Raw genomic sequence first — 20,582 nt, 5'->3', positions numbered from 1 at the left:
CCACCCTGATACATGGAGATCAGGTGGGATTCGTACCTGGCAGGGAAGCGGGAGATAATACAATAAGAACATTATCACTCCTGTCCAGAGCTCAGAGCTCGAGAGAACAACTTTGTCTCCTAACGGTCGACGCGGAAAAAGCGTTTGACAGGGTGGGATGGGGGTTCCTGGAGGCAGCCCTGGAGCAAATCGGGTTAGGTCCGAGATTTCTTGGGTGGGTAATGGCACTGTACACACACCCATCCGCGAGAATTAGGGTTAATGGCAGACTATCCCAGCAGCTCAAGATTAAAAATGGTACCCGTCAGGGTTGCCCGTTGTCCCCTTTTCTATATATTATTGTTATGGAGACATTGGCAAACGCCCTTCGGGCAAACAAGAACATTCAGGGAGTTCAGACAAATAGCGAGGAGCAAAAAACTGCATTATACGCTGATGATTTGCTAATGTACATAACTAACCCTAGAATAGCCCTCCCTAACATCCTAAAAGAATTCCATCAATTTAGCCAACTCTCAAACTTTAAAGTAAATCTGAGCAAATCTGAGATTCTCAATATAAACATCCCGGAGGAGGAAGTAGAAGCCATTAGACCAGCGTTCCCATTCTCATGGAACAAGCACAGTATCAAATATCTGGGAATCATAATCACACCTGACATAGCTGACCTCTTCCAAAAAAACTATAAACCCCTCCTAACGAAACTAGAAGAAGACATGGAAAAATGGCGTACAGTGCCCCTTTCCTGGTTCGGTAGAACTAGCACGGTCAAAATGAACATCCTTCCCAGGCTCTTGTATGCCCTTCAAACCGTACCGATACGATTACCGGGGACTTTCCTTAATCAGATCAGGAAGACAATGATGCGCTTCATCTGGGGTGGCAGGCAACCTAGACGCAACTGGAGGGTTCTCACCGGCCCCCGGGAACGGGGTGGGATGGGAATCCCGAATATAGCACTGTATTACAAGGCCACCCTAGCAAGACGAGTTCTAGAACTAACACAAAGGAACCCCCAGAAACGGTGGGTGCTGATGGAGCAGGGGGCGATACCATATAAGGGACAGGGACTACTATGGCTACCGGGACATTCAGGCTTTAGAAACATGGGACTGTCACCATTCACAGAAAATATCTTAGCGGCATGGATAGGGCCGGCTTCGAAAGCAAAACTAATAGCAAGACCGGGCCCCATGACACCCTTGGTAGGCAACAAGGACATCCCATTATTTTTCAAAGGTTCACCTCTCACGGATTTAATGACAGCCACACACCCTACAGAGATCCCGAGGGTCAAGGACATGCTGTGGACGGAGGGCCTTAGGCCTTTGGGAGAGGTGTCAGGAGAAGGGGGGCCCCCGGCCGGAGCATGGTATCAATACCACCAATTGTGCCACTACATAAGATCCCTGGGAAAGCTAGAGGACATAAGCACCCCATTGACACCATTCGAGAATCAATTCGTCCTTAATCAGGCGAAGAACAAAAAAATCTCAGATTTATACAAATTCTTGCTAGATGAGGAAACAAAAGATAGGGGGAGGAACTTAGAAAGGAGATGGGAGCAAGAACTGGGTACCACACTCACGGAAGAATCATGGAGGAAAGCATACATACTGACATTTAAAATAAACATATCAAGCAAATTACAAGAACTAAACTATAAAGTCCTAACGAGATGGTATAGGACACCGGAGAGTTTGGCCAGATTCTGCCCCCAACATTCGGATGTCTGCTGGAGATGTAACTCAGAAAAAGGTACGCTTACCCATATATGGTGGTCATGTACGATGATAGGCCCTCTATGGCAGGAGGTGGGTACCCTATATGCTTGGGTCAGTGGCAACCAGATACATCTGACTCCGGAACTTACACTATTGTCAATGTTTCCTGGATCATTGGCGCAGGCCAAGAACTCATTATTAAGATTTTTCATCCTAGCAGTACGTCAGGTAATACCCAGAAAATGGAAGTCTACATCCCCTCCCTCCCGGATAATGTGGCTGGAAGCCCTAGACAACATAAGGCATTTAGAAGAAATATGTGCTAGAGATGAGCTGAGATATAATAAGTATCTATCAGTCTGGTTCGAATGGAACCAGCGCCGAGACTCACAGGAGGTGATCACATGGGTGGCGAATGGAACCACCACGCCACCTCGGGTACGCCAACAACTGGTTGCCACGGGCTCCCAAGAGTAGGGGAGCCACATATACACAAACAGAAGCTGACTAGGTCGGTCCCTTCCCCCCCCCCCCTATACATATTCCTTATATCCTCCTATACGTCACCCCCCCCCCTCTCCTTTTTCTCTTTCTTTCTTTCCCCAACTCTCTTTTATTTCCACCTTCGTTCTTTATTGAAATTTTTCTCTTTCTCCAAAGTATATACTATTGAGCTGGTTTATATTAAATACAATTAGAGTGAAAATGTACGATAAGCAGTTATGCTATTTATATGTTCCCCCACCCTCCGGTTTTGAGAGATTGAGAGATTTATGTAAATAACCGCAGGCGATGGTTCTCACCCCGGTAATCGGGGAGAAGTTCACAGAAGATACATGGACACTCGAGGAGAATCAAAGACTAGAGCTCAACAACAGTTCTCTTAGTAACAATTTTGATTTATTTGATAAAAGAAGTTATTGTATACAAGATAAAACCAATAAAAATATTTTGAACCATAAATATCTTATGATCATTGTGGATACAATGACTGTAAAAAGTGTATAAAAAGTGTATAGAAATGTATAAACTTATTAACAGTTTGTGATAATTGATGATATAGTCCGTTTTTGTGATGACTTTCTTGCACTATGGTGAAGTACACAATAAATATATGGTGTTAGACCTCAAACTGGTGTCTATGTGATCTGGATAACTATTTAAAGTATTTGTGGATCCATATCATGATTTGCCATGCTCCAAAATGGAGTCTGTATGACTCTGATCATTACTGAGCATGCGTTGGGAGTTGCATGACGTCCTCTTAAGTCCGTGATGTTCTGTGCATGCACACTGAATCCCGATGTCTTGCGCTTGCGCATTGAACTTTAATGGAGCCGTTGCGATGTTATGACACACGTTAAGGAGTGACGGAGCTGGGCACATGCGTGATGTATACATCCAGACGCCGGATAGTTAACCAAGTAGTTACTTAAGAGCTATGCAGGCACAGTGGACACCGCCGCTATCACTCGGCGAACAATACAGCTGGTTTACATAAGCAAACAGCTGCATTGTTCTGCACGGTTACAGCTCGCATCTCGCTGTGAACTACCAGTGGTACACAAGCTGAAATAATCTTATCAGCGCTGCCGGCTGTGATAACAGCCTGCACTGCTAAGAGTTCATTGCTCAATTCTAGAAAAGCAGAATTGAGCGAGTAATGAATCGTGCATGAAAACAGCTTGATATCTGTGCATTTATATCCAACAGTTATTGCTCAAAAGATGGCTTTGAGCGAATTTTGAGAAAGAATCGCTGTTTAAATGGGCCTTAAGACATAGCAACACGGTGAGAGCATTTGAACTGGCCATAAGATGGAGGTTAGTGAGGCTTTTGTAGTTCCCCTGCATAGATAGGAATGACTGATTAAATGCAATACTGTATGTTTTCCTGTAGGTTTTTCAGGCACAAATACTATTGGTGACGTATCCTCAGGATAGGCCATCAACAGTTAAATCAGACGAGGTCTGCCACTCGGGAACTCAGCTGATCAGCTGAGTGGGCTGCTGCTCCAACTCCTGTATAGTGGCCGGTGCTTGTAATTGCAGGCACAGCTTCCATTGATTTCAATGTAACCCCATCCTCTCCTGACGATACATCACCAACAGTACTTGTGATTGGAAAACCCCTTTAAGTGAATATACAGCTGATCCCCATTAAGTGACAATCACGGACACAGCTGCCAAGTGAAGTTTATGGTCACTGACAGAGTCCGTAATCCGCCTCTTATTTCCCCTGCATGTACGGACGCCCCACGTGTTGGAATGGTCAAGAACGCGGTTGGCGATCCTTAAAAAAATAAAAAGAATATTTAATAAAGATGTTTTGATTAAAAGATCACAACAACCACAAAGAGCGTCAACCTTTACCAAACCCTGCAGAATTAACATCAGAAAGAATGGCAATTGAGCCCCTAGAGTGCCTCGGGAAGCGTCACATCTGCAGGTTTGTGCAGAGCTTTTTATGCAGTTTTTACCTAAACCAGGGTTTAAAAAGAAGCAGTGGTGTTGGTTGTTTGTACATTTTCTCCCGTTTGATCCACATCTGATTGTAGCTTTAAAAACTGCATAAAAAAGCTGACCAAAACCTGTATTTATGACGACTCTTGGAGGCCATGAGGCCATTGTCCCCCATGAGACAATAGTGATTTTCCCAGGCGTTGTCATGAGAGGAGTTCTACAAGAATCATTTGTCGTTTGGGAGTTATGTTAGTTATCTAGCTTGGACAATGAGGGTCCGTAGCGCCGATCTAGAATGACCACGACCAAGTGCATTGTTCCATGTGGTGTTAATGTCGGAGGAAGTACCATTGCCTATCTGCTGCACCCATGAGCGCCGCGGATGACCAGGAGGCCTCCACCATCAGGCAGGGGGTCGTCTCTCGATTTTCCTATCAATTGCTGCGGTTAGAGCACTGTGGACTGGGACAGCTTCTGACAACCGAGCAACATGACCAAAAAGTGCAAGTCATCTCCTTGTTATTGTTTCTGTGATTGACTCAAGCCCTGTGCGAGCCTGTATCTCGCTGTTTCTGATGAAGTCATACCAACGGACACAGAGAATCTGGCATTGGCATCACATGTGAAAGGACTCCAGACGCTCAGTGGTTTGCGACAGCAAGATCCAGGTCTCCAAGCCATACAATAATATTGACATTACGTGGGTCTGGTAGAATCGGATCTTAGTCCTGAGTGCTATGTTCTGCCTCCACCAGAGTTTATCCAGGGACCTCATCGCCGAGGCTGCTAGCACTATTCTCCGCAGGATGTCTGGAAGTGCCCTTCCATCTGTGTGCTGAACACTTCTGAGGTGCACAAACTCACTGACAGCATCTACTCTGTCCGTTTACATCTAGGTCCGGAGGGATTGCGCCGGCTCTTAGATTCTGCAGCTTGGTTTTTTGCCAGGAGATGTAAAGCCCAAGACAGGACGCCCTAAAAATCGAACAGTTCCAATGAATGTCTCAAATTATTAGATGCAACAGCCAGGAGTGCAACATCCTCGGCGTAGTCCAGGTTGGTAAAGTGGTACTCTGGAAGAGTGACCCCAATTCATTGGACATTACACTGAAGAATCCAGTCCATGGCCCTGCAAAAGAGTGCGGGAGCCAAGACACAACCTTGTCGAATACCAGACGAGGTCTCAAAACTAGCAGAGGTTGTGAACTGTTGATACGCACTTTGGTGGATGTGCCCTGGTACATGTCTTTTAGTAGGTTTAGAAGGGATGTGGGGACGCCAATGCCACGCAAGGCCTTCCAGAGGGTATCTCTGTTAACAGCGTTGAACGCTTTGAGGAGCGGTTTGTTAAATTCTCTATGTATCTCTGAGAGAAGCCTAAGAGCGAGTATGGCATCTATGGTGGAGCGGCCTGCTGTGAAGCCTGACTGCTGGGGTCTCCGCTTGGAGGTCAAAAGTGGTTGTATCCTTGAGAGAAGAATGTGCGCAAAGACCTTGCCAGGAGCCGAAATGAGCGTTATCGGCCGGTAGCTAGTGCAAGCTGTTTTTGGGCCCTTCCTCTTGCACAGAGTGAGGATGATGCCCTCCTTCTATTCAACTGGGACTTTCCCACAAGACCAGATGCGCAGAAATAGCTAATGTAAAGCAGTGCTTATTGGCTCAATTGCACATTTCAGCAGTTCAGGTGGAATGCCATCTGAGCCGGCAGAGCGTCTGTATCTAATTTTTTGAATAGCAGAACGGACCTCTTCTCGTGACAGAGCATCCGTAGGCACAGAATGGTCATCCACAGCAACGGATGCGAGGTCATTGAGGTCATGGCATGGATTAGCTGGTAAATGGTTTAGGCCAGATGAGAAATGTTCACACCAGCGTTGAAGAGTCTCATCATGGTTGGTACAAGGGCTGCTATCAGATTTGTGGATTGGCGTATGCCGGCTGGTCCCTGAGGACCCTCGGATTCTGGCGACTGCTTTGTATGCTGCTCTTGTTTGACTGTTTGACTTCAGACCATATTACACTCTGGTGGCTTGGACCACACCCAGGAAGTGGCACTGATCCTTCGCCCTCCCATAAATCAGTCCATAGAAATGTGGCATCTGATCTCTCTGCGTCTGCTGTACGCCAGGTTTATTCATCGTCATGGTCACATGTCCATCACTGTGGCATATGCACCAACTGAAGAACGCACAGCTGTAGACAAAGATGCCTTTTATGACCAGCTTGCTGCCACCGTGCAGTCCGTCCCTCAGCATGATGTAATCGTAGTGCTCGGCAACCTGAATGCACACTCAGGTCCCTGTATTCCTAGCTGCGAAGACGTTGTTGGACCCTTTGGCGAAGGCCCAACCAACGACAATTCACACCGGATGCTGTCATTCTGTGCCTCAATGGGCCTCACAGTGGCAGGGTCCTGGTTCCAGAGACGTAGCATTCACAGGTTTACCTGGATATCCAACGATGGACATACAAAAAAGGAACTGGACCATATACTCCTTCGTCATTGCAATTCTGTCAAATCGTGTCGAGTATACCGCGGGGCAGAAGCTCCAGCAAACACAGACCACCGTTTGCTTGTTGCCGAAATAGCAGTTCCACGCTGTCTGTCCCATAAGACCAGATCACAACCTTCATTAAACGTTGATGCCCTGAGGGAAGATCCAGCGGACCAGCACTCAAACGTCAATACAACATCGCAATCGAAAACCGGTCCCACACCCTGGGCAATATCCCAGATGAACCAGAGGCAGCTTGGAATGTCACAAGAGACGCTATCCGTGAAACCGCAAAGACTGTTGTCGGATACCGGCGTCCCCATAGGTCCTTAAAGCGAAGGCGAAAGCCTGCCTTAAAAACGACCAAGCGGAATGTAAGAGGCTTAAGGGCGTGTTCCAGGCAAAGGCCAAGAAAGATAGGGAGCGGTACTATAATGCTCTGGCTGATTGGAGCTATGGGCTGACATTATGTATATGTGCATATATATAATAGTAAGAGGTTAGCGTATTTATGTCTCAGTGTCCGCTCTCCTTAGGTCCTCCTTACCTTTCATATCGGCGGCGTGTCTTTTGATTCTTTGCCTTCTATATTTTCATAAATGGAGTCAGGTGAATTCATGTCATCTGGACTTCTCTCTAGAAACAAAAGTAAGTGAAAGGTAACAATTTTGATACACATTGGTTTGGACATACAGTATATTTGGGTATATTTAGACCAGAAAGTAAGTTTTTTGGGATATGGCTACAACTACAAGCTTTCACTCTTCACCCGGCTCATATTTCATATGTATCAAGAGGCCAATATAATACCGACGGAGGCCAAAAGAGTCTCCCTTTGGCTTTTGTCACTTGCATATGTTTGTATACTTTTAACTGTATAAAAGAACACGTTCAATTACACATTTCTATATGGAGGCAACCCAGAAAACATACTGCTGGGTACACTTTTTTAACTCTGGAACCTATGCACGACATACTATGTGCCAATATAGGACTATTCAGTGCCATTGGTCGGAGCCGCCTCTTACAGATAATGATGTGATCAGAGCCCAACCTGTACAATACTCCTAGAATGATATCTTGAGATGTAGAGGAATAGAGCTGAATAAGCTACAACAATATTCCTGCTGCACTGAAGGTTCCCAGGAGCCCAGCAGCCTCCTTAATTCTTACATGGAAGAACAACAACCAGGACTCTTCCTAAAGCGGCTGACCCACCAAACTAACTTATGACCTTGGTAACAGGTGACCAATGACCCAATGGTCACTCCGATTGAACTCCAAAGATTCTGTCTGCAGATGGAAGAAACTTCCAGAAGATCAACCAACACTGCAGCCTCCACCAATCTGGGCTGCATGGGAGGGTGGCAAAAAAGAAGCCTCTCCTCAGTAACAGACACACGAGTCTGTCCGTTGTTTGCCAAAAGCACCTAAAGGACTTTCAGACTGTGAGAAACCAGATTCTTTGGTCTGATGAAACCAAGATTGAACTTTTGGCCTCAATTTTAAGTGCTGTGTCTAGAGGAAACCAGACACCGCCCATCACCTGCCCAATACCATACCCATAGTGAAGCCTAGTGGTGGCAGCATTATGCTGTTGAGTGTTTTTCAGTGGTTGGGACAGGGAGACTGGTCAAGGTTAAAGGAAAGCTTAATGGAACAAAGTCCAGAGATATTCTTAATGAAAACCTGATCCAGAGCGCATCAGACCTCAGACTGGGCAGAAGGGTCATCTTCCAAGAAGACAATGGTCCTATGAAAACAATCAAGACAACACAGGAGCCGCTTTAGAGACAACTCTGTGAATATTCATGAGTGGTCCAGCCAGAGCCCTGACTTGAACCAAATGAAACATCTCTGGAGAGACCTGAAAATGGCTGTTCACCGATGGCCCCCATCCAATATGACAGAGCTTGAGATGATCTACAGAGAATATTGGCAAAAAAAAAACAAAAAACGGGTGCAAAGCTTGTGAAAGAATACTCAAGAAAACTGGAGGCTGCAATCTCTGCCAAAGGTACTTCAACTAATAACTGAGTACAGGGTGTGAATACTTATGACAATGTAATTTTTAATATTCTGTTGTCACTTGGTCATTACAGGTCATTGAGTGAAGAATGATGGGGAAAAAATGGGATTGTATTTTAATTTGCACAAGGCCACAACATAACAAATTATAAAAAAGTGAAAGGGTCTGAAGGCTTTCTGGACCACCTGTGTTTATTGAAGTTGGCATATTATGATTTGGACAAGTATTTGATGATTTGAAATCCAAGATTAGAGAGTTGCATAGTATTTCAGTGTACCAGCACATTGTTCCCCCAAACAGGGCAGCTAGGGCCCTTAAGGAGGAGCACTTCACAGATTAAGCTTCTAACCAGAGAGAGCTTCTTTGGTTTGTATGTCATATAACACAGGAGTGTCTGGTGAGGGTCTAATATGGCCAAAAGGAGGTTGTCTGTGAAGGCCGCCATCTAGAGATGAGGGAACGTACTCATTTCGAGTAATTACTCGATCGAGTACCGCCATTTTCGAGTACTTCAGTACTTGAGTGAAAAGTACTCGGGGTCGCCGGGGGGCGCCGTGGGTGAGTGAGGGGTAGCAGCGGGGAACAGGGGGGAGCCCTCTCTCTCTCCCTCTCCCCCCCACTCCCCGCTGCAACCCCCCACTCACGGCGCCCCCCGAATTTTTTCGCCCGAGTACGGACGTACTCGAAAATCGCGGTATTCGGGCAAAAAAGGGGCATGGCCGAGCACGTTCGCTCATCTCTACCGCCATCTTTATTTATTCTCTACCAATCTTAACTCCCAAGCAGATGAGTAACAAAAAATCAGGCAGAGCGCCTCACACGTCATGCACGAACACCAAAAATGTAGAAAATTCAGTTCAACTTACCCGGTGCCGGGCGGAACATCTGTATGAATGTCCCGCCTGCACCTCGAGTCCAGGTAGGCTTTAAGATGGTATCTTTAGAGGTTTCTTCCACTTATCCAAATTCTTGGAGAGCTGCAGTTTTTAGGGAATACCCCGGTTTTTAGTACAAAAAGCGGGTATAGATAATAGTATAAAGTAAAAAACCCTTTTTCACTGCGCTGCAATGGATCAGCCTCGAAGTTCAAAACACTTCTTCTATAACCTGTCTCCTGGGACCTGTAGTACTATGGGTTTCAAAGCAGATGAGTAAGGTTTTGATAGATTATAAAAGGGAATAAATTGAAATTTTGAAAAACAGGGCAGAAGGGGGCAGCCTTGGTGTGCACCTCTAAAGCGTTCCATTAGAGGGGTATTTTTGCTATTTACGGTTAGTCTGGTTGTAGCTTATTCATTGAGATATTGTAGATAGGAAACCAAGATATTCCCAAAATTGTGTTTTCGCATGCTTCCATGCAAAAAGGGCCAAGAAACTTTATCAAAAGTCTTTTCTGGGTTGAGACTAAGGGTGAACATCCACTGGCGATCCGCTAGCCTTGCAATGCGAGAATGAGTAAAAAGGCATGATAATGAAACCAATGATCTTTTAATGGTTTCATTCTCATTTGCGATATTTTCCCAGTAACCTCACATCGCAAAGAAGAATCTGCGATATCGCCCATTGCTTTCAATGGGGCCAGCGGCAGCAGCGCTAGCCTGATTGAAAACATAGAGAGAACACTGCACTCCCCTGACACAGCTGTTACAGCTATGGCAGGGGATTCCTTCATCCCCGTGGGGACTGCGGGGATGAAGGAATCTGCTGCCATAGCTTTGGTAGAAGTCTGTGATGCTATCCCATTTCTTTTAATGGGGCCGACACTGCTGTGGCCCCATCGAAAGCAGTGGGTTTATGGCGATGATTTTCGGGGAAGGGCTTGAAATATAAGTCCTTCCCTGAAAATCATGGGTAGTTGTAAAAAAAAAAAAAGTAGGAAAAAAAAAAAAAAAGATTAACTCATCTAACTCTTCTCTCCGGCCCCGGCAGTCGTCTCCTCTGTTCTGGAGGCCGGGGAATGATAAATCCCTGCCTCCAGAAAGCGCTGCCTTTCAATGACAGCTGGGCACTGCCTCTAAATGGCCACAGCGTTCAGCCAATCAGAGGCAGCGCTTTCTGGAGGCGGGGATTTTTCAATCGACTATGGATTTGCGATTATTCTTGATTGCATTTCTGACATTATTGTTGGCAAAAGTTGGGTAGCTAAAATTTTATTTAGCAGTTTATAGGCTTGATTTTGGAGGGCTATGGGTCTATATGACTGGGGGAAGCAGTGGATATTTCTTTGGCTTGGAGCATAAGATGGTTCTGGTCCTGGTGAAGTTGTCCACTCATGCCCAGTAAACCAGGCTAAACCAAGTGTGTCAGGTATGGTACCAACTCCAATTATAGACACTTACAACACTCACCTGAGAACCCATCAGGGATGTGGTTTTGTTATTTGGAGTCAGTTCTATTGTCTAACTTCTCCCTCAGGGATCTGTGACTCCAGGAGGGCCAGTTTGTACATTGTTAAGCTAGGTAAGTCTAAAAAAGTATTTGTATCTGCTATCATCAGTGGGCCCTACATGTGATCTTTCACAAGGAATGGAATATTTCAACAACATGCAGCAGAATTTGCCACCTCGAAAACCCACATTAAAATCCACAGATTAGACTTTGGATTTTGCTGCAGAATTTTCCATAGGAGGGCACAGTCTGCTGCATCCTGCGGAATAATTCCATCCCAAGTGAACAACAAGTCACTTCGTATTTCGGATTTCACTACTAACCATCTTTGTTCTCCATAACTCAGCTTTCTGTAATTTCAGAGTTCAGTGACATATGTCATTCTGTCAGTGTCCCTATGTGTGCACACTTAGTCTAATGGAGACTGGCATCATGTATTGGGCAACTTGCTCCTTGTCTTAGGTCAATGCTGCCATTATCTGACTTCTAGGACTGAGTCACATACAGAAAGAGAGCCTTCCTGTCCTTCCAAGTGGTGCATTCCCATCTTGGGCCCCCAGATTTTCAGGGCCTCTCTGTATTTGGTCACTTGGCCCCTGGCCGATCCCCAGTATGTGGACACGGCCTGCTGCAGTGCCCTCCTGACATGCACTCCACCACTTTAAAGATCTGTTTGCTGCTTTACTGCAGTGTTTGTTCTCTATGCTGCTCTCGCTGTACTTTTGCTGTCTGAGCTGTGACGCAGCTCAAAATCATTTTATAACATGACTTCTGGTGCCTAGAACCTTCTAGAGGTGGGGCTTATCCCCGTTCACTATCCTCTGACGTGGGGGCTGATCTTCTCAGCAGTGACGTGCTACCAACATCACCGCTGCAGAGTAAGAGGGGAGGCAAGGCACAGCTCACCTCACCTTACATTAAGAGACTCATCGGCAAGGGGAGTGAAAGTCTAATAACAGACCAAGAGAAAAGAATAACTAAGCTACTTTCAAGTTGAACATCACACTTTAACCATTATAGTTAAAACAAATATTATTATGGCCATACTAACCATCAGTTATGCCCTAGAGCAAGAGCAATTGAGTGTAAGGGCCCTGTCCCTCTACTAAAACCAAAATGATCACAAGTTTGAACCATCAAGTGGATTCCAGAACACAAAAAGGTTTTATCTCCTTAGTCTTAACTAAAAGGGAAGAAAATCTTAATATCAAGAACATGAATGAGTCTGAGGCCCGGGATAGTTCCATCCAATTGAACTTTATGGTATCTGTGTTTATATGGAAGTGCTTGCCTTTACTGGCTTAGTATACGAGTGTCTACGTACAAACCCAGGAACCTCATAGGTGAATGATTTGTCGACATGGAATCTTGTAGGATACTGTAGCTGAAATTGATGGTTCATCCAGCAATAATTTACATATTGGGGTAAAAGGCTCTTCTTCTCTGGGTTACCGAAGTTGAAAAGTCCTAGAATCAATGGATCTGGTTACTTTGAACCTCCAAAAGGTGGGGCATATATTTGTATGCCGTCAGGATAGTTTTTCATCTGTAAAAGTAAGAAGCTGGCAATGACTGGTCTGGGTTTGTCGTTCTCTTTTTATGCCTACTCTGTGGACTCATTCCATTAATAAGGAAGGGAGTTCCAAGTTTAGTCCCAGGGTCCTTCAGACCCAGATTCATAAAAATGTCCTTCGTGATGAGTTTTAGGAGATCCTCCCCCTTGATTGATTCTGGAATTTCCCAGAAACAGAGATGGTTTCTCCTGCATTTATTCTCCAGCTCATCCATTTTTTCCTGGATTGATTTAAATGTGTCAGCTTGGGTAGATCCTCCATCTTGGACTGTGTGAAGACGAGTCTCTGCCATGGATACCCTGAATTCCAAGTTGTTGAGCTTTTGGGCGTTGCTGGTGATCTGTGTCAGGGCAGCATTTATAGAAGTGTCAAAGAGGTCCAGTTTCTTGTGCCTCATCATCCTTGTGAACTCTTGGATCACACATGCTGCAGGAAACTGGAGTCATTCGGAGCTGGGCTTGAGCTGCATGAGGGGGATGATGGTATGTCTGATGACATTTCAATATTTTCATTAGGGGGTGCGGAAGGTGGATGTGGATTGAAGGGTATTGGTGGTGGTCTGTCCTTTTTGGTTTGTTTACTTGCTGAGTGTTGGAGGTTGGTTTAGAACATTTTGATTTTCTGCATATATCTGTGGAAGTGCTTGTTCGAAATGTCTCCATATCAGTGGCCCATTAGGAGGCATATAGTAAGCCAGGGGTGATGTTTTGGGGGGGGGGGGGGTGTTTAGCCCCATGGGGCCGATATAGTGAGTCACTCCCCACTACAGTGAAGTATGGGGGTGATGGTGAAAGGTGGTTTTCTCCTCCTTGGTACGCGGACGTGGTGTAGTGCAAGGCCCAAGTTGAAGGAAGAGTCCGTAGAATCAGGATGAGAGGTGAAATAAGGGACTTATTAGTAGAACTATATATGGGCGGATTCTCGTTAGCAGCTGGCACTCAGACAGCTTGAACTCAGGACTCCACAGAGTCATTCCTTCCTGTCAAAGGTAATTTCCTCTTGTTTGCTTTCCCTCCCAGTTTGTCCCCTCTGGAGCTTCTCTCCCAGCGCAGAGCGTATACAAATACGTCCTCTCCGCATGAAGGCTGGCTCTCTACTCCCTAACTAAAGTCCGGTGGCACAGTGAGCCTTGTCTCCTCCCGTTCACACTTAGTAACATCAGCCACAGCCATTGGCTGCTTGCCCTTTGCAAGTTTTCTGTAGCACTAGTCCTGCTAGTTTCCTTCTAGTCGGTCCTGCATATTAAGCAGAACGAGGGTTAGTCCTATCTATAGACGGGTTCACGGATATCACAGTAATGCATGTTAATCACACATCACCTTATGCCAATAAAATACGGTGCATGCTTGACATGTGGAGGATGCCTCAGACATGCGAGGGGTAACCCTGAGATCCTTAATGTGAAACCCCAGGAGTAACATTCTAGATGTTTTACATTATTGAGATTTTATGGAAAAAACTTGTGAATGGACCCTCGGCTCCAGGCTGGGTGGGTTCACGGAGAGGGGTAGATGGACTTACAGGCCGGTTGACCTCAAGATCTCTTGTGAAATTCACTGGGGTGAAAGCTAAAGGGAGCAGCTGTATGCTTTATATAGAGCACAATTGCAGGACTTGAGCAACAGTAATTAAGAAGGTTTACTGTGTGGCAGGACTGAACCATCCCAGAGAGCTTCAGCTCAGAGGCTAGGAGTTGAATCAACTTGTTGTACCGAGTATTAAGGCAAGTGCGGCCTATGGCGGGATAAATGTAGAATCCCGTCAGGGTAATTTAAACAGGTAACACACCATATGTTGTATATAAGGTTATTGTGTGGAGTTTACTGGTTACAAAGATGGCTCCTTGTGGATAAGCATTAAAGCACATATGATATCTTTTGATCTCTTCTATTAAAGGGACGCTGTCACCACCAAACAGCACAGTAAACTACATTATGGTGCTGTTCATGGAAGTGATGGGAAGCTAGAGGGATGTATTATTTATACTCGCCCACTGCCCCGTTCCTGTGCCGTCCCCCACTGAAGTCCACGTCTAAATTTGCAAGAATCTGTCCGGCACAGAGAAGCTCCACACTGGAGAAAACCTTTTTTTTTTTCCCCCAAGTCTGCGAGCGTGGCTGGATTACGCTGCAGGATTCAGCCGTGGAATCCGTGCGTGCGGGTGGGCATTGGGCCGTAGTGCTTGACTGGCAGACGTAATGACTCTTTCGTGGGCCCCTTGTATTTGGAATAGGAAAGTTTCCTACTCCGTACAAACTACTGTTTGTGTATAACACGAATGGTTTATCAAAGTTGGCTTATGCTAGGATTGGGGCCTTCTTCAGAGCCCTCTCATTACATTGTGGAGCAGTCTGATACACTTTATCCTATTACTATGGATTGATTCTTTGGTCCTGCTGCTGTACCTCAAAGGAGTTCACGAAGAAACGCAATTATCACAGAAAGGGAAATATAATAACAAACAATCACTGACAATGGCCATATACGTACTGATACAGGGGGGCAGATATCTGCACCACCTCAATATGCAGGCTGCCACACTAGCAAATGAGGGAGCTGGTTACATCTGTGGAGGACACCGATAAGACGGCCACTCACACAATCTGCTAATGTAGAGGGGGGGGGCTTTAAGCATCCTGCTCTGCAATCAACCAGAGGCAGGACAGGTTGTCAGCTCTTAGTAACAGCTGATAACCCGGAGGAGAAGGCAGGAGGGGTTCTTCCCTGAAAAATGGAAGTGTAACTTCCACTGTGGGAGCCGGGGGGTCATGTGACCGCTGGGATTCCCTGCTACAGCAGAGCTGGAGGGTCACACTAGACCCTGGCCAGCTCTACCAGTGACTAATGTCACTACAGGGGATGTTTTCCCTGTAACTGGGGTTCCTACGGATGCGGATCCTATGGATGCCCCAGCTACAGTGGGAAAGTGTCAAATAAAAAATAAAAAAATGAATGTCCCCCAGAGGTCTTACATGGCGTCATGGGGAACATAGATAGTAAAAAAACATAAATAACTAAAACAAAATTACAGAATAAAACAACAATATAAACATAGGATGGAAAATAACCCAAAACTGAAGCCAACGAAAACCGTCGCTATAAGCGCCCTGTAATCCAAAACCGTACTTTCCCATAGTATATTTATGGTAAAATAAAGTAATTAAAAAAAATAACTAGAAATGTTAAAAAATCATTTTTTAGCTTTTTATCCGCAATTTAAAAAAAACCCGGAAAAACCTGGCTGCAGTGATATCCTTTGATCTCCCTCATGCGAGTCACATTGGGACTCATCCATGTTTGATATAGACCAAAGTTCTTGCACTATATTCTGCTTCAGCCAATCCAGGGAGTTCTATCATAACTTCAAATACCTTTTAGTATGGGCAGGGTACAATATTTGTCTTGGGGGACTCTTAATCTATTCATTAGGCCTTGTTCACACGGGCTACAAAATCATTGCTATGTTTTGTAGCCTGAAAGAACCCATTGGCGCCCACGAGGCTCACATACATGCGTTTTGAAGCGATTATTTTGTAGCCCGTGTGAACGAGGCTTTATGTTTGGAAATACTTTTTTATATACAACATGTTTGCATTAATTGTTAGATCTTTTGGGTTGGTTGCTGAGGAGTTCGATGCTCCCTTTTCATAAACAAAATCTGATCCAATTCTCGCAATATATTCATGCCTAGTATGAGGGCTCCTTCCCGCTGCGGTTTTTTAATGCGAATGTAAATAAGATTTTTTGTGTTAAAAATGCATTGCACAAAAATCACAAGTTTGTGCTCTGCGATTTTTGTGCGATGCATTTTTAACATTAGAAAGTCCTATTGATATTCGCGTTAAAAAAACGCTGCGATATCGCGATCGCCAGTATGCAGGAGCTCTGAGTGATACATCAGCCCTCAAGGGTTGTAGAACAATTCTTATACCCTATTTACCAATACCTAATCCAGATAGTCGTATGTTCATCCAGGCCACTCCCACTACCGGTGGAGGTAGACTACTGACTTCAGTCAATCTTACTAAAGTTCCAGTTTCTGTCTGGATTACCCTTTTTAAATGTTGCTTAAAACAGGTCCCTGGCATCGTGGTGACTTGCAGTCCAGTATCTACCTGACATTCAACTTCCCTGCCCTCAAAATCAGCAACAAGAACGGGGTATCTTTCAACCAAATCTTCTGAACATTGTGTTCTACCTTTTCTTCTCACATCCTCTGCAGTACACCCTACAACCACAAGGGGGTCTAATTAAACTGCTCATTAGGCAATCAATGCATTTTGGCTTGACACTGATGAGTCAGATGTTGGAACTCTTCACATCTCTAACACTGAGGGCTTCTTTGATCTGCCCTGGAATTCAGTTCTTCCTGGGCAATGATGAAGTGGAGGTGTCACTAGAACCCATTGAGCCTACAAGTGTTTCTTCATTCAAGTCAATTCCTCTATAACAGACATTATGGAATCATGTACATCTTTTACAACTTCTTCCCACATTTCAAGCTTAGCTGTAGTGGAAACCCAATATATCTATATTCTGGACTGTGGGCCTTTGGTAATGGACAATGAACCTGTTTTTATTCTGTATACTAAATGCCAGTACTTTTCCATTACTGATACAAATATAGATATGCCTTCTTTCATGTATCCAATGTATCTACTTCCTCTAATGAAACTTCTGTTCTCAAAACGCTGACAAGATATATATAGTATAAACACGTTACATTTTCCATCTGTTTTTGTGCATTTAGAAGAAGCAAAGAGTAGACAGTTAACCGCATTTGAGACAAGGTACCGCTTTTAGATACCGCAAAATTCCCCCAGCAATTTTACTGGAAACAGACGCGAATAACATGGGAGGTCTATGCTATTATTAACTCATGATGTAACATCCAATCATATCGAAGGAACCACACGTGGGTCCAAGACAACCCACTCATCTCGTCCACCACCTGATGGCCAATAACAGATGACCGGAGGATGGAAGAATTGCAAGATGCTTATCCAATAATTAAACAATACGTTGTATCTATGTAATCTTTGACCTGCCCAGATATGTTAAACTCTTTTAAAACAGGCTACGCGCCCAACAATAAAGTAGAATTGAGGAAGCTATACATGCTGAACCTCGTGTCAGTGTGAAAACTTCTTATGCGCATATAATCAATTCAGAATTAATATGGAAGGGTGTAAACATTCCAAATTGAGTAAGCCGTGGTTCCACAAAGGAATTCCACGACATAGCCTCATTCTTTTCTGCCAGTACCGTTTAATATCGAAGTGTATTTAGGCCAAAATTGTGATCTTTTGAGCAATAGCTTCCATATGTGTTTGATGAAATACTAAAGGCTACCTACATTTTATACAACATAGGCTCATTTAATAGCCTGAGTGTTTCATTAATTTTGTAATATATTTTCATTAAATATTTTTTAGTTGTACCACTGAAAATCAAGGCTGAAGTGCTGCCCCTCTGCAATCCATTGCTTGTTGTTAGGCATTCAGCTTCTCTAACAACTAGGATGTTAGGACATTTCTTAGTTGTGGGGGTGGGGTGTCTCCAAGCAGGTTAGGTAAATAAAACAGGAGAGGCAGAGATTGTGTACACACTGACTGCAGATCTGATAGCAGTGTGAGTGCTGGGAGGCTGTGCCTGTGAAGACAATCCCTCCACCACAGCTAAGAAACATCCTAACTTCCTAGTTTCTAGAGCAGCTGAATGCCTAACTGCAGACAATGGATTATAAGGGGGATGCACACACACTTCATTTTCAGTGGCGAATCAAAACATTTTTTAATAAAAGTATATTACAAGTCGAGGGTGATGAGCCGCAGTCACAAATCATAACAATTGTGTACTCACTATTTTTCCAGTTTGATGGCTATTAGAGATGAGCGAGCGTACTCGGAAAAGCACTACTCGCTCGAGTAATTTGCTTTATCCGAGTATCGCTGTGCTCGGGTCTGAAGGTTCGGGTGCCGGCACGGAGCGGGGAGCTGCAGGGGAGAGCGGGGAGGAAAGGAGGTAAGATCTTTCTCTCCCTCTCTCCCGCCCGCTCTCCCCTGCTCCCCGCTGCGACTCACCTGGCAGCCGCAGCGGCACCCGAATCTTCAGACCCGAGCACAGCGATACTCGGATAAAGCCAATTACTCGAGCGAGTAGTGCTTTTCCGAGTACGCTCGCTCATCTCTAATGGCTATCCCAATTGGGTGTATTGTGGAATTTAAAGTGATTCCCATTGGTCGATCAACTTTTTCTGATAATGGAGATGGCTATCCTATCAGCTGATTTGCAGTCTTTGTTTAGCTTGGTCACTCTAAATCACACACCAATGGCTCCTCCTCAGTGGCTTACCTTTCTCATTGGTCATTCTTTTTTCACGTTTTGTGTTTCTTCTCCATGGTTGGCATCACCCAGTATCAGTCCAGATCCACACACAGTCTACTTCTTCAAAAATGGCTATGCTGGGGGGCGGAGCATGCCGTTGGAGGAGTAGGGCACGCTGAACGAGGGCTCCGGCAGAGACAGCTAACATTAGCAACTTACCGGCTCACAGCAGAAGCAACGAGGAGAAAATGGGACGCAGGAGAGCCCACAGCACTTCTGGCCGCCTATCTGAACCAGAAAAAGGCAGAATGGAGCACTTCTTGCGCCCACAAACGGACGCGGCCGGCGGGCGCAGCAGACCCAAGATGGCGCCGGCGGGAAATCCAGCGGGCAGCGAGGAGACGTCGGGAGCGACAAGCGCTGACAGCAGAAGCCAGGGACGGCTGCAGCACTCACAACCAGAGGCAGCAGCCGACAGAGAAGGTCTGGAGAGCAGCAGCGCGGCAGCATGTCTGAGGAGGAGGAGGCACCAGCTGGAACAGGCAGCAGCAAGGGCTCTCTGGAGGAGCTGAACAGAGACACTGGAGCTGCAGAGGGGAGCAGGCTTCCACCCAAGGGACCCACAGCCAGCATGGCAAAGGATCGCCTGAGCCATGGAAGGTACTGTACCACCCCCCACCTTACACAGCCTAATACAGCAGGCTTAGGGGGAAAAAACAGGCTCATAGCCCAATGAGGCAGTGGAGAGACCAGGTGGAGCCCCTCAGCCAAACAAGTACCCCTGCTGCACAGAACCAAGGAGTAGGCTCAAAAGTACGCACGCAGACAAACTCCCCAAAACAACCAGATAGCAGTGAAGAATGGGACTGGAGAGACCACCTACGCTCCTTACCCACTAAGAGACCTAGACAGCTCACTGCATAAACTAGAGCTATTCCACAAAAAAGACATAACAGCACTGCAAAAAGACATCATACACGTGGGCCAACGTCTGACGGAGGTGGAGGACACACAGGAAAAGCTACTAGATACGGTGGAATCCCATAGAAAAGTTATTGAAAACCAGTCTACACAAATATCAGAACTATTCCTCCACCTGGACGACTTGGAAAATCGTCATAGGAGGAACAACGTACGCATACGAGGGCTAGCGGAAAGCGTAGAGCACAACCAGCTGAGAGAATGGGCACAGAAACTCTTCAATAGCCTCCTAGAGAGACCCGCAGACGAGCCTATCGAAATAGACAGAATCCATCACACGCTGGGACCTAAATCCACAGACCCTGCAAGACCACGTGACGTGGTCTGCAGGATTCATTTCTTTCAAGAAAAAGAACTGATCATGCGCAAGGCTAGAGAGGCAGGAAACCTGTCTCATCAGGGATCTCCTATTCTCATTCTCCAAGACCTATCCAGACGCACGCTACAATTGAGAAGAGGCCTGAAACCGAAACCGAAAACAAAAGGGCCTCCCTTAGGACCCTGGGAGACCTACCGGGATTCTTAGGCACCTTTGAGCTCCCAATGATCGCCCTACCAGACTGGCCCCATCAAGAGGGGGCGCTAGCCCCATCCATAAGCTC

General features: G+C 45.5%; 1 protein-coding gene across 3 annotated transcripts in view; it reads right to left on the bottom strand.

Moving 5' to 3' along the window:
• Positions 1-20,582, bottom strand: part of LOC136587494 (seminal plasma protein HSP-1-like) — an 84,294-nt gene that overhangs the window by 10,413 nt on the left and 53,299 nt on the right. For all 3 annotated transcript variants that reach the window (XM_066586090.1, XM_066586091.1, XM_066586092.1), the window contains one exon: positions 7,229-7,317. In XM_066586090.1, the coding sequence (XP_066442187.1) occupies positions 7,232-7,317 (86 nt within the window). In that variant the 3' untranslated portion in view covers positions 7,229-7,231. The remainder of the gene's footprint in view (positions 1-7,228; positions 7,318-20,582) is intronic.

The sequence above is a fragment of the Eleutherodactylus coqui genome, chromosome 13 (assembly GCF_035609145.1).
Source record: "Eleutherodactylus coqui strain aEleCoq1 chromosome 13, aEleCoq1.hap1, whole genome shotgun sequence".
Classification (NCBI taxonomy): Eukaryota; Metazoa; Chordata; class Amphibia; order Anura; family Eleutherodactylidae; genus Eleutherodactylus; species Eleutherodactylus coqui.
The sequence above is the reverse complement of the archived record's forward strand: the minus strand, read 5'-3'. Positions and strand labels throughout refer to the sequence as shown.